Source organism: Carcharhinus amblyrhynchos, chromosome 1 (assembly GCF_965287045.1).
Source record: "Carcharhinus amblyrhynchos chromosome 1, sCarAmb.v2.hapA, whole genome shotgun sequence".
In the NCBI taxonomy this organism is placed as follows: domain Eukaryota; kingdom Metazoa; phylum Chordata; class Chondrichthyes; order Carcharhiniformes; family Carcharhinidae; genus Carcharhinus; species Carcharhinus amblyrhynchos.
Genome location: NC_137324.1, coordinates 68,398,941 through 68,414,343, shown reverse-complemented (window position 1 = coordinate 68,414,343; position 15,403 = coordinate 68,398,941). Strand labels below are relative to the sequence as shown.

General features: G+C 40.3%; 1 protein-coding gene across 3 annotated transcripts in view; it reads right to left on the bottom strand.

The window, feature by feature from the left end:
• ipo11 (importin 11) overlaps positions 1-15,403 on the bottom strand; it is a 593,411-nt gene that overhangs the window by 339,810 nt on the left and 238,198 nt on the right. For all 3 annotated transcript variants that reach the window (XM_080186460.1, XM_080186476.1, XM_080186468.1), the window contains exon 16: positions 13,835-13,961. In XM_080186460.1, coding sequence (XP_080042586.1) covers positions 13,835-13,961 — 127 coding nt within the window. The remainder of the gene's footprint in view (positions 1-13,834; positions 13,962-15,403) is intronic.

Here is a 15,403-nt window from a genome sequence, read left to right as displayed (position 1 = left end):
TTTCTTGCAGTCTTGGACAGAGCAGGAGCCATACCAAGCTATGATACAACCAGAAAGACTGCTTTCTGTGGTGCACCAGTAAAAATTGGTGAGAGTTGTAGGTGACATGCCAAATTTCCTTAGTCTCTTGAGAAAGTTGAGGCATTGCTGGGCTTTTCTAACTATAGCATCGACGTGAAAGAACCAGGACAGCTTGTTGGTGATCTGGACACCTAGAAACTTGATGGGTTTCTGATAAGAGAGGGGATTAAGGGTTATGGGGAGAGGGCGGGAATGTGGAACTGAGCCACGACAGATCAGCCATGATCTTATTGAATGGCGGGGCAGGCTCGAAGGGCTAGATGGCCTACTCCTGCTCCTATTTCTTATGTTCTTATGAAGCTATCGACCATTTCCACTCATCCACATTGAGGTAGAGAGGGGCATGCCTTCCACTACGCTTCCTGAAGTCGATGGCTACCTCCTTCATTTTGTTGACATTGAGGGATTGATTATTGTCGTCGCACCAGTTCACCAGATTCTCTATCTCATTCCTGTACTCTGTCTCATCATTGTTTGAGTTCCAACCCGCTACTGTGATGTCATCAGCAAATTTGAAAATCAGATTGGAGGGAAATTTGGCCATACAGTCAAAGGTGTATAAGGAGTTTAGAAAGTGTCTGAGGACACAGTTTTGTGGAGCACCGGTGTTAACAATGATTGTGGAGGAGGTGTTGTTGCCTACTGACTGCAGTCTGTGGGTTAGGAAGTCTAGGGTCCAGTTGCAGAAGAAGAAGCAGAGTAAGCTTCCATTCACACTGCAATTTACTGTGAAAATCCTTTACTTGCCATACGCCAGCACCTGTTCGGGTACACTGAGATGCTCTCCTTCGGAAGTTTCTCTAATTCCTACGACTGATGTGAGACTCACTGGTCAGTAGTTCCATGGTTTATCTCTACAACCCTTCTTAAATAGCTGAACCACATTAGCTGTTCTCTAGTCGACTAACACCTCCTCCATAGCCAGAAAGAAATTGAAAATTTGGGTCAGAGCCCTTGCAATTTCCTTCCTTGTCTCCCACAGCAGCCTAGGGCACAATTCATCTGGACCTGAATATTTATTCACTTATAAGGCCGCCAAAACCCAATACCTAATCCTTCCCTGGGAAAGGATGGGAAAGATAGATGTGATTTAACTGTACAAAAAACAATGACCTAGATCTTCCAGTCAGTGGCAATGCTACCCATGAAGAATTTACCGGGCCAGTGCTACTGCACTTTTCTCCCAGGTTCTTCTAATCACGGCTGACATAGAAACGGGCAGCACAACGTATCACGCCTTAAGTCCAGCGAGCAGAGTAAGGTCAGAGGAAGATGAGGACACGCCCCGTTTTACAGCTGTAGCTGCTGTATTCAGGTAAGTTTGTAAAGATCCAAATCTTTTAACAAATGAGTGCAGGTTAGTGAATGGGTAAGCAAGTGAATAAATGAATATGTCAGTAGGTGGCTGAGTGGACAGTTGGGAAGGTTATAAAGGGTATTCAGGTGGTGAAGGAGGTTAGTGAAGGGTTAGCTTAGATTGGGTAGGTGGGGTGAGGTTAGTCGGCTGAATAACTGGGTCAGGTCAGAAAGTAGTTGCATGGTCTGGGAGGGTATTTGAATGGATAGGTGAGGAGAGAGTCAGATGGTCAGGTAGGTGGTTGAGTGGGTCGTAGGAAGTAGTTGGTTCATGGGGTCAAGTCGAGTCGGAAGGAAATCAGGTGGTAAAAGGCTTAATCGGGTGATCAGGCTAATAGTCAGGTTGGGTCAGTGGTTTGTTGGGTTGGTGGGGGATGGTCATCAGAAGCAGTCAGTTGGTCAGGGCTTAGTGGGGTCCTTAAGAGGATAATCAGGGAAGTGGGTGGGGTATTATTTGTGATGTGCAATTAATTTCCACGTTAATCATTGAGTCGGAATAGGTATTAAACAATCTAACATTCTTAGGTAAGTATACAGTAAAGTCCAATGCATTTTGCCTACATCTCTGTCTCATGCTTAGGATTGGAACATTCATGCAGGGTCCCAGACAGCAGGGAAGCAGAACATTGGATGCATAAAATTCCAGGGCAATTCTCATGTATGCTCATGCATTAGGACCATCACAGGGACCTGATTTGTATTTCTCATCTCCAACAGTCCAGGGACAGGAAGGTTTGGGTCAACGTTCAGACCAGAGGACAGACTTGGGTCAATGTTCAGGACAGAGATAGGAGATTGGTTGCTTAAGATCATACCAAGCAGGTGTGGTACACTGCGAGACAAAAGGTGGAAAAGTCATTGTGGAACGTTTCATTTGAAGAGTTACGAGGAGGTCAAAACAGAGAAAACAGGCAAAGTAGATGCTAATGCTGGATCTCCTCACATTCATCCGTGAACACAGTTTTCCAGATTGGACATGATGGAAATTTTGCTTATACTGGAAAGTGTTTGGAGTCATGAGCAACAGGAAGAGAAGCAGAAAACGGGCAAGTGTAACAGGGGCAGCACAGTGGCACACTCGTTAGCACTGCTACCTCACAGCCCTAGGGACCCGTGTTCAATTCCGGCCTCGAGTGACTGTGCGGAGTTCGCACATTCGCCCTATGTCTGCGAGGGTTTCATCAGGGTGCTCTGGTTTCCTCCTGCAGTCCAAAGGTGTGTGTGCGTTAGCTTAATTGGTCATGTTAAATTGTCCTTTAGTGTCAAGGAGATTAGAAGGGGAAATACATGCAGGTACGTGGATAGGGCCTGGATGGGACTGTTGTCAGTGCAGGTCCGATGGGCTGAATGGTCTCCTTCTGCACTGTAGATATTCTATGAACTGCTAAGATTATTTTCATTAGCTTTTCAAGACATGACAAGCAGGATGATTTCAGGAGATAATTGTCAATTTCAAAATCAGCTCTAATATCCAATTTTCTACGCAATACAAAAACAAAAAGATGCACATGCCCACAGACATTAAAGGATTGCACTGAATTAAAAACTGTTACTTTAGGTATATAATTGAGACCGTAAAATGAACTCCTATAATATTACCCTAGTACATATACTATGTTATCACTGCTGTAAGTATATTACGTAGAAATTATACAATGCATTCTTCATTTTTAATATTACAAATCACCAAGAACCTCCCAAATTAAGACAAAATTTCCCTTGGAATAAACAATAGGATACATATTACTTATTCTTCCAATACCAGTTACTATAAAATCTAGCAGTTAAATTTAATTTTAATGTTGTCTTTTGTGTCCATTTAATACTGATTTGTGACTTACAAATGCCAAGGTTATCTAAACTTAAATTGTAATCCAAATGGTGTGATGTATGCATTATATTTTGCAATAACTGGTATAGAACGATATAAAATGGTTTATCGCATTTTGGCCTTACATGCGTTATAATCCATGCAGCATACTTCCTTTACTCATTTAAAACCTCCTCAGCAAGGCCTAACACTTCACAAGTCCAAGCTGTGGTCAAAGAGGGATCCTAATCTTAATATTTAGTCATGGGCAGGCAGCAAGGTGAAATATTTAACTCCAAGGAGAAGATAAGGGAAAGGACAATTGGTTAACACAGCACCCTTCTCAATGGACAGCTCAGCAGCAGCAATAGCAAGAACATAGAATGTCCAAACAGAAATACAACTTCATTTAAAAAAATCTAAACAAAAAATTAAAACTAAATTACTTTTTGTCTAAATGGAATTTGTTTAGTTTCTCTTGCAAGAAGATGTATTCAGTAATTCCACTTACCTACAGAATATTTCAATTTGCAATGTTATTTTTAATTAGATTATTGCATCCTTGATGTGTACAGCTAATTTACTGATCACATTAATTTAATTAACAAGTAACGTTTACTCACTATTGGGGAATTTTGTATCTTCTCATTCAAACATTATTTCCAGTTGAAGTAAACATATTTTCATTTCACCCTGAATTAAGTACACGCTGATTCATCTTGCAGTGTTTTACTACGAAGGCGAATCTCAGTAGCGGGATATTTTAATTTCATCAATGGTCAATACGAACACTGAATGAAAGGGTCCTTGGAAACCTGTGCAAATAGGCTTATATTTTAGGTTTGACTAATTGATTTGAAATCAACAGGCAAGGCATAATTGAATCAAGAAACATTCTTGGTTTCCACTGCGACAAAGGAAGGCTATCATGACAAATTATCCACTAGTAAAGTACAAAAGGCCACCATTTACCTGTCAATAGCCCTTGGTCATGTGACTGAAGCTAATATTTTACTACTGAAAGACCACCATTTGCTTTTTATTGTGTACCAATTGCTATTAATCATATAATTGAAACTGCTCTGCTACTGAAAATCTTTTATTCCAAAACTCAGCAGAGATCCTTTTTACCCAGAGGGTGTTGATGGTCTAGAACACACTACCTCAGAGGGTGGTCGAGACAAATTGCCTCACAAACTTTAAAAAAATTTGTGGATGAACATTAGGCATGGCATAATATTCAAGACTGTGGGTCAAGTGTTGGTAAATGTTATTAGGTGGGGCATCAGGTGTTTTTCACATGTTGGTGCAGACTCATTGGGCTGAAGGACCTCTTCTGCATTGTATGATGCTTTAAATTCAAGAAAGTCAGCTGCTGGTGACTTTTAAATTGACCACACACTAACTAGGGTTTGGGAACAAACACGTTGGCCTTTAATTAACATAAACCAGACTGACCAAAGGGTATTTAGGGGTTTCAGTTTATCTCCTCTGAATGTAACATAATCCATCACTATTCGCCTCACCATTGTTTTGGGAGATCTCTATTTAAGCCACAACATAGCCTTCTCTACTCTCATGAAACAATCCTAAATTGACTGTATCTTTAATTTTAATAAGTCAGAAATGTTAGGCAAGAAAGAAATATTGAAGTGATGGTGATAGCTTAGCTAATGCTAAATTATAGTTCAGCACTATGGTACCATACCTAAATAACAATTTTAAATGATCATTTTCAATGACTAGCTTAGAAAATGTTTTTCCAAGTGATAGATGAGCACTGTGCGCCTCCAGCAGAAGTTGCTGGATACCATTTAGGATTTGCAATCATGTCTGATTTGCCACCTTTCCAAACAAGGAATAGTAATACCAGGTGCACCACACGTTAATTCAGATTGGCTAACTTTCTACAACAACAACTTGAACTAATGGCATTTATGGTCTTTAAGACTCCTTCAAGAAGAAAGCTAGAAACAAATTTCCAATCATATCTTTACAATACATTAATATTTGCCAACATGTTAAATATGAAATTTTTACAGAGCAAGAATGGTTTATGCTTATTAGCCTAAGGATGCAAAATCAGATTCTGCTCACATGCTAAATTTGAGGCACCAATGGCGTAAAGGAAAAAAGGATTGGAGGAAGTGACTGACACAAAGACATGTTCACATTTTGAGTACTTCCCCGGAGTGGAGAAGCTACGACATCTTCTCCGGAGTCTTCAACCTATCATTGATGAAGACGAACATCTCGCCAGGGCTATCCCCACACACCCACTTCTTGCCTTCAGACAACCACGCAACCTCAAACAGACCATTGTTCGCAGCAAACTACCCAGCCTTCAGGAGAACACAATACCACACAACCCTGCCACAGCAACCTCTGCAAGACATGCCGCATCATCGACATGGATACCATCATCACACGTGAGAATACCATCCACCAGGTACATGGTAAATACTCTTGCAACTCGGCCAACATTGTCTACCTGATACGTTGCAAGAAAGGATGTCCCAAAGCATGGTACATTGGGGAGACCATGCAGACGCTACGACAACGGATGAATGAACATCGCTCGACAATCACCAGGCAAGACTGTTCCCTTCCTGTTGGCGAACACTTCAGTGGTCACAGGCATTCCGCCTCTGACCTTCGGGTAAGCATTCTCCAAGGCGGCCTTCACGACACACGACAGCGCAGAGTTGCTGAACAGAGACTGATAGCCAAGTTCCGCACACAGGAGGACAGTCTCAACAGGGATCTTGGGTTCATGTCGCACTATCTGTAACCCCCGTGACTTGCCTGGGTTTGCAAAACCTCACTTACTGTACTGTCTGGAGACAATACACATCTCTTTAACCTGTGATCAGTGCTCCTTCCACTCACATTGTCAGCCACTTCAGGTCTTGAACAGCAGGTTAGGTGTAAGGATTCGCATTCTAATCAGTGATCTCTAAACTGTCTGTGCTTTATATGCTCTGTCTGAGGCCAGAACTCTCCATTCACCTGACGAAGGGGCTAACCCCGAAAGCTTGTGAGTCTATTATCAAATAAATCGGTTGGACTAAAACTTGGTGTAGTCAGACTTTTTACTGTGTTTACGCCAGTCCAACACCGGCATACCCACATCACATTTTGACAGCCAGGTTTGCACTGGAGAAATAATTTTGTTCACAAAACTTTGCTTCATTATACAAGTAGGATCAGTACAAGACAAGAAGAAACTAGAGCATTTTACATTTTTATAGTAGCAGCACCAGCAACCTGGATTCCTGTCATGGGTGACTGTCTACGTGGAGTTTCCGCATTCTCTCCATGTCTGCATGTGTTTCCTCCAGATGCTCCAATTTCCTCCCACAGTTAGTTAGATTAGCCACGTTAAATTGCCCTTCACTGTCCAAAGATGTGTAGGTTTGGTGAATTGGCCATGCTAAACAGCCCTTTAGTGTCCAAAGATGTGTAAGTTAAGTGGACTGGCCATGATCAATGGATGGGACCCTGGGGATAGGTGGGCAACGGTCCTAAGGTTGGGTCCTAGCCCAAAGGGTTGGTGCAGACTTGACGGGCTGAATGGCATCCTTCTGCACAGTAGCGATTCTATGGATTCGATCAACAGAAATAAAGTGTGCAAAAATGAACATTAATGATTGCAGAAACATATTCTTATGAGCTACTCAGTGAATAAAGCCAATGGAGCAAAAGCAAAACTAGGTATTTTGATAATGAAAGTGCAATCTATCACTGCTAATATAACAATAAGATTGTCAAGCAATGAAAGAAATATTCAAACTTGACTCCTAGATCAAGGTCAAGGTCAACTCTGTCCTCATTGTTTTATGAAGTGCCAAACAGACTAATTGAAATATGTCAAGTCTAAAAAATTGGTTGCCTCATGATTGATAACCTAACTGATCTGAGGTGAGGTATCATCTGGGTGCCTGGAAAGACTGTCATCTCTCCAAACACAGAGAGAAATACACAGCAAGTGATTCTGATAGAAGTAAGCATTTATCATTGATTAAAGTATTGCATAATATTCTATTCACAGCACAGCGACAAAGTATTTAGTTCAACGTGCCCACGCCAGTAATCATGTGCCACACAAGCCACCTCCCATCCTTCATCCAACTGAAGCAACATATTACTTTCTATCTCATCGATCGTCTTCCACAAAAATGCATCTACACTATTTGCTGCAATTAATTACTTGTGGTATTGAGTTCCACTGCGCATCCAGCCTCAAGGTAGAGAGCATTCTCCTTAATTCCTTAATGATTCTTATATTTATGATCCTGATTTAATTTACAAGAGAAAATATCTTCTCTACGCTATCAACTTCTTTCATAATCTTAACGATCTGAAAATCAGGACACCGCCCAGCCTTTTTAAGAGCCCCAGCCTTTCCCAAGCTGTTAAATCTCAGTTATGGTAACATTCCAGTACATATTTTCTGCACATTCGCCAGCTTTATAGTGTCTTTTTATGGCATGAAAACTACAACTTTCTGCTTTCTACACGTTTTTTCTGTTTCTTCATTTCCTTCTTTTTTCCAGGTTTTGCATTGAACCATGAAGTACTTTGAATTTGTTGCAAGATCATCAACTTGACACATTAGCACTCCCCACTGATGAACATTTCCAGCATTTACTATTTTTTATTTCACACTTGCAGTATCAGGAGTACATCCTGGCAAAGGTAGCTGGGAGCATGAGCTCAGAGTGCATGAGTGACAGGTTTCTTTAAGAACGTTATGTTCTGGAACCAACAAGGAAACAGGTTTTTTTAGGCTTGTTTGCATGCAATCAGACAGTATTACTTCATGATTGCACAGAATAGGATCCTCTTGGCAAAAGTGCTCATCACTTGACAGAATTTCATAATCATGTTTGAGGATAATAACGTGGATCTGAAATTAGAGTTTTAAATGCGACATTTAAGGCGGCATACAACCAACTTGGCATGGCAGACCCCTGACTCAACAAGAAAGATGCACCATAATGGTTCGCTAAAGTTAAGGATGGTATCAAACTGAAAAGACACACAATAATGCTACAGAGCAATAATGCTCTCGAACAATTAGCCTTACTGGAGGAAGGGGTGATCCTCAGGAAAAATCATTACAAATCACAGCCTATAGCGACTTTACTTACTTTTACTAGAAATGTCACTGGGTGAGTAATCTATAGAATAAGGCTAACTACTCTGGGGACACAATTCAAATCTCCCCACAGCAGCTGGTGGAATTTAAATTCAATCAATTAAAAAGTCTGGAATTGAAATGTAGTCTCAGTAATGGTGACCAGTAAACTAATTGCTATTGTCATAAAAATCCACCTCATGAGAGAAAGAAACTGCCTTCTTTACCTGGTCTGACCTATATGTGACAGTATAGAAATCCGCAGTAAGGTGGTTGACTCTTAATCAGCCTCTGGAATTGCCTTGAATGGATTACTAGGCTATGAGAAATGGGCAACAGAAATTCTGGTCTTGCCAGCACTGCCCACATCCTATCAAAGGATAAATTAATTTAGCAAGTAATTAAGAAGGCACATAGAATGTTGCCCTTTATTGTAAGGGGAATTGAATATAAAAACAACAATTTTCTACAAGTATACAATGCATTGGTGAGTCTGCGCCTACTGAAGTACTGTGCAGTTTTGCTCATTACTCAAGGAGGGACGTATTTGCTTAAAAGCAGTTCAGAAGTGGTCACTAGGTCGATCCCTGGGATGAAGGACATGCCTTAAGAGGAGGTTGGGCCTACTTCTATTGCAGTTTAGAAGTATGAGGGGCGACTTTATTGCAACATGTACAATCCTAAGCGAGTTTAACATGGTAGATGCTGAGAGGACATTTCATATCAAAATACAAATTAGGAGCAGGAGTAGGCCACTTGGCCTTTTGAGTCAGCTCTGCCATTTAATAAGGTCATGGCTGATCTAATTTTCAACCTCAAATTCACATTCCCCCGATAACATTTCACCCTCTTGCTTATCAAAAATCTATTTATCTCTGCCTTAATAAATAATACTCAAAAGACTCTGCCTCAACAACCTTTTGACGAAGAGAATTCCAAAATTCAAAAAAATAATTTCTCCTCATCTCTGTATTTGTTGGGTGAGCCTTTATTTCTAAAAGAGTGGCCCTAGGTTTTAGATTCTCCCATTAGAGGAAATATCCTTTCTACATTGACCCTGTCAAGACTCCTCAAGATCTCATAAGTTTCAATCAAGTCACCTCTTACTCTTCTAAACTCCAAAGGATACAAGACTCATCTTATTAGGAAAGGTTGGACAGACAATACACCCATTCCAGGTATTAGTCCAGTAAATCTGAGCTTCTTTCAATGCATTTTCGGCTCTCCTTAAATAAGGAGACCAACCCTGTATACAGTGCTGCAAATGTGGTCTCAGCCATGTCCTGTATAACTGAAACATAACCTCCCTTGTTCTCAATTCCCCTTGCATTAACAGTAACATTCTATGAGCTTTGCTGATTACTTGCTGCCCATGCATATTAAGCTACGATACCCAGATCCCGCTAAATCTTGCAGCGCTGCAATCTGTCACCATTTTGATAATAAGCTTCCTTTTCATTTGTCCCACTAAAATGGACTACTTGGCATTTTCTCACATTATACTCCATTTACCAGATATTTGCCCATTCACACAACCTATCTATATTCTTCCATAGCCTCCTTATGACCTCTCTGCAATTTACTTACCTACCTTTGTGTCATCAACAAATTTAGTAATGATACTATCTGTCCCTTGATCCAAATTTATATAAATTGTAGAGTTGAGGCTGCAGAGCCTATCCCTGTTGCACACCACTCATCATATTCTGCCAACCAGAAAAAGACTCATTTATGCCTACTGTTTCCTGTTAACTAGTCAATCTCCTATCCATGCCAAAATGTTACCGCCTACCATGAACTTTTATTTTCTGCAATAGCCTTTGATGAGGCACCTTATCAAATGCCTTCCAAAAATCTAGTTACAGTAAAAAAGCATATGGGACACTTGCCTTTATGAGTTGTGGCATAAATTATACAAGCAGAGAGGTTATGTTCTAGCTGTACAAAACTTTGTTCAGGCCACAGCTGGAGTACTGCATGCAGTTCTGACCTCCTCACGATAGGAAGGATGTGCTTACACTGGAAACTGTGCAGAGGAGATTTACCAGGATTTTGCCTGGGGTGGAGCATTTGACTTATGAAGAAAGGCTGAATAGACTCTGGCTGCTTTCTTTAGAGCAGAGCAGGTTGATGGGGGACCTGATTGAGATGTCACAGATAATGAAAAGTATTTCTTTCCTATTCTTTGCCAGACATGGGCGTCACTGGCTGGCCAGCATTTATTGCCCATCTCTAGTTGCCCTTGAGAAGTTGGTGGCGAGCTGCCTTCTTGAATTGCTGTAGTCCACGTGCTGAGTTGACCCACAATGTTTTAGGGAGAGGATTCCAGGTTTTTGACTCAATGACTGCGAAGCACGGTGACACATTTCCAAGTCAAGTTGGTGAGTGGCTTGGAGGGAAACAGAGTGGACAGGAAATTGAAGGATCAGTAACAAGGGGACATAATTTTAAGGTGAGAGACAGGAGGTTGAGAAGAGATCTGAAGAAAAAGGGTGGTTCTCTTTTCTCTACAGCACCTGCTACCTCTTCAAAAGCTCCAATAAATTTTGGGGGTCACCAATGACCAGAAACTGAACTTGACTAGCCACATAAATACAGTGGCTACTAGAGCGAGTCAGAGGCTGGGAATTCTGCAGCATCGCATCACCTGACTTTCAAAGCCTGCCCATCATCTACAAGGCACAAGTCAGGAGTGTGATGGAATAATTTCCACTTACCTGTTTGAGTTGAATGAATGCAGTTCCAACAACACTCAAAGCAGCTCAACACCAACCAGGACAACACAGCCCACTTGACTGGCAACCCATCAATGAACATTCACTCCTTCCACCACTGTTGCAATGGTAGCAGTGTACATTGCCTACAAAGTGTATTGAAAGAACCCACCAAGGCTCCTTAGAAAACACCTTCCAATCCCATAACTGCAAACATCTAAAAGGGTATGTGTAACAGACACATAGGAACACCATTACCTATAAGTTGCCCTCCAAGCCATCCTGAGTTGGAAATACATCACTGTTCCTTCACTATCACTGGGTTAAAATCTTAAAACTCCCTCCCTAACAACACTGTAGGTGGTACCTACGCCACATGGATTGCAGCAGTCAAGAAGGCAACCCATCACCACCTTCCCAAGGGCAATTAGTAATGGGCAATAAATGCTAGCCTAGTCAACGATGCTGACATCCCTTGAATGAATAAACATTTTTATAAAAACATGATTTCCCTTTCTCAAAGCTTGATTTTATCTATATACCATTATAACATCTTTAATAGCTTCTAACATTTTACCTATGACAGATGTCCTGCAAACTGGACTGTAGTTTCCTGCTTTCTGTCTACCTCCTTTTCTGAATGAAGGAGTTAAATTCACTATTTTTCAATCTTAGTGGAACCTTTCCTGAATCTAGTCACTTTTGGAAAATCAAAACCAACGTGTCAAATGTCTCACTAGCTACTAACTTTAAGAATCTCAGTTGAAATTCATCAAGGCCTGGGGACTTATGAACCCACAGTTCCAACAACTTGCAGAATATCACATCCCTGGTGGCCATTTTTCTGAGTTCCTCCTTCCCTCAAATTCCTGATTTTCAGCCATTTCTGGAATGTTACTTGTATCCTCTATAGTAAAGATGGATGCAAAACTCATCTGCCTTCTCCTTATTTTCTAATATTAACACCCCAGTCTAATTTTCTATAGGAGCAATGCTCACTTTGTTAACTTTACAGACACTCATGCTATCTGCCTTTATATTTCTAGGCATCTTTCTCTCATACTCGAATTTTTCTCTCCTTATTAATACTTTCGTCATTCTTTGTTGTTTCCTATATTCTATCCAATCTTCTGACCTGCCATTTAAGTAAGATGCTATTATATTCCTTCACAGGGGAATCTAAAGCAAGAGAGCATGGTTTAAAAATAAGGGGTCTCTCATTTAAGATGATGATGAGGAGGAATTGTTCTCTCTCAGTCTGTGGAGTCCTCCTCCACAAAGAGAACTACAGATTAGATCGTTGAATATATTCAAGGGCAAGCTGTACAGATATTTGTTCTACGAAGGAGTCCTTTCAGTTGAATCAAAAAAGGTTGAAGGCATTTCATGGTAAAGTTTTAGAAAGAGCATGAGAAGTCAAAAAATGTTGCACGTTTTTAACTGATGCTGAATCATCACTTTATCCTTGCATCAACAAGTACTTATAGATTTCATTGCATTATTGGGTGTTATAGCTGAAAGACTCATGAAAATGAACCTTACTTTGTGACGTGGAAAACTGACATTTCATCAAGCGAGAAAATGTAAAAAGCATTGCCAAAAGATAACTTGGCCAAAAATGCTCCTGATTAGTAACTAAGTGCTGCAGAACAATGCAACTACACTTCCATAACTACAAATCCTGTTATTATGGTTATTATTATTGCAAACACTCACGTACTAGAAGTTAAAAATGCTATTCTGAGAAAATAACAATGTTGAACAGAGTTCAGTGAATATTTTTCTGAGATGTAAATAAATTGCAAGATTTTGCCTGTGTTCAAAATTTATTTCAGAGGGGCTTTGTTAAAAAGGAAATGAAAACTGCTTCAAGTCTAAAGGAGGATTTGATTGACATTGCTGGTTTGATTTGAGACAGAATTTTAAAGTCACGCCTTTTGATTAGTTCTGGCTCTCCATTCAAATAGGATTCCCTGTGCATCCTAAGGTGCAGTTGAAACACTTGACCAGTTCACATCAACATATCTGAATAAACAGTGATTTTCATCACTTGCACCAAAAACAGAAGACACTGAAAAACAGATCCTGATTTGAAGTAGAAACTCTCCAAATTAGCCCAAGCTTTCACAAACTGTGCACTAGCACACAGACTCAGCCTAGTTATAAAGAGGTGTCAGAGACATCAGCTGTCCTTTTGTGTTCAAGTTTACTCAGGTTTTACAGTAGTGGTACTTTTCTATTTAGATTCTTTTCTGCCTCAAGCAATACATTGTGTTTGCCAAGAAAACTGAATCTTCTTACAAAAATACAGGGGATGAAATTGGCTTTCACCGGAAGGGTGAACGGACCCATGAATTTTACACCATACACAATCAGTGATTTCTATGGAAAAGAAAACTGGATAAAGCATAAGCCAGCCTCCCAATTCACCATCACCCACTTTGCATTATCAGCAAAGATGAATTTCACCCCCATTTTCTCTTAAAAGAGAGGAGTGGGCGCTTGGGGCATGCATCACCAAAGAGGAGCTCAGCAAAATGAAAGATTCAAAGCCTTCTGCCATAACATTTTGCTCCAGTCTGAACAAACTGTTCATACATCATTATATTCCCCAATTTGATGACCACCAAAAAGATGTGCTTGTATGTTAGAAATAAATATGTCATACAAACTTAAACGTCTCCAAGGAAATTAAATATTTCTGATAAAATAAATAGAAATTTGAAAACATACCACACGGTCTTGGTCCTGCATGAGATTAAGGATAGCCTCGTATAACATTGGTCTTAATTCAGATTTAAATTTTACAGAGATCCATTGACCAATCAACCAAATCACCCTCCGTCGAATAAGTTTGTATCTGTACATCAGAAAACAACAGACAATCACATATTAGTAGCTAGTAAAATTATATAACAAGTTAACAAAATTAACTTTAATGAATACTTCAGTGAACAACAAAGACAAGTAAAAACTACTAGATTTATTTAGTTGCTGCTACAGTGTCTTTCAAGATCTGTTTGTAGAATGATGGAACGCACTCCAAGTAAATTGGTGAAAATTAAAAGTACAATCCAGATCTGACTGCTCCTTAAAAATAGCTGAATAACGAATGGCCACCGCATTCTTCTCTTGACTGATAAATCCGGGAAAGCTTCGGTAAAATACCGATTTGCTTTCCAAGGTGGTATCTTCCAGATAAATCAGTGCATATTCAAATTATGAGAACAGGTAAAATAATACTGGATCCATAGATGTAAACTCCTTCGACACCCCCCTCCCAAACTTCTACAACAAACTCTTTTGGGGGCAAAGTTCTTCAAGCCAACCAAGTATACCCAACTTGCATCATGAAACAGGATACTTTCCAACTTATACTTCCAAATATTGCTCAGCAATTCATCTGGGGGAATTTGAGGAGGAATCCATAGAGTTTCAACTGGGTGGCATCTACCACTTGGAATCATAGTGAAGTGTGTCTGACCACAATTAGTCTCTGAGCTTATAGGGACTATGTATTTACTGGATACATTACAACATAAGATATATTTTGAATGCTATGTTGTCCTTAAAATCTGCATACATTTATGTAGATAAGTGGGAGTGAAGATAAGTGTATTATAACAAAGAACAACAAAGAAAATTACAGCACAGGAACAGCCCTTCGGCCTTCCAAGCCTGCACTGACCATGCCACCTGATTTAACTAAAACCCCCTATTCTTCCGGGGACCATATCCCTCTTTTCCCATTCTATTCATGTATTTGTCAAGATGTCTCTTAAAACTCACCATCATATCTGCTTCCATTACCTCCCCTGGTAACAAGTTCCAGGCAGCCACCACCCTCTGTAAAAAACCTGCATTGTACATTTCCTTTAAACCTTGCCCCCTCGCACCTTAAACCTGTGCCCCCTAGTAATTGACTCTCCACCCTGGGAAGAAGTTTCTGACTATCCACTCTGTCCATGCTTCTCCATCTTGTATATCTATATACTTGTTATCTATCATGTCAGCCCTCAACCTCTGTCGTTTCAGTGAAAACAAATCAAATTTCTCCAATCTCTCCTCATATCTGATGCCCTCCAGACCAGCCAACATCTTGGTAAATCTTTTCTATATCCTCTCCAAAGCCTCCACATCCTTCTGGTAGTGTGGTGACCAGAATCGAACACTATATTCCAAGAGCAGTCTAACTAAGGTTGTATAAAGCTGCAACATGATTCATCAATTTTTAAACTCAATGCCCCAGCCAATAAAGGCAAGCATGCCATATGCCTTCTTGATTATCTTCTCCACCTGCAT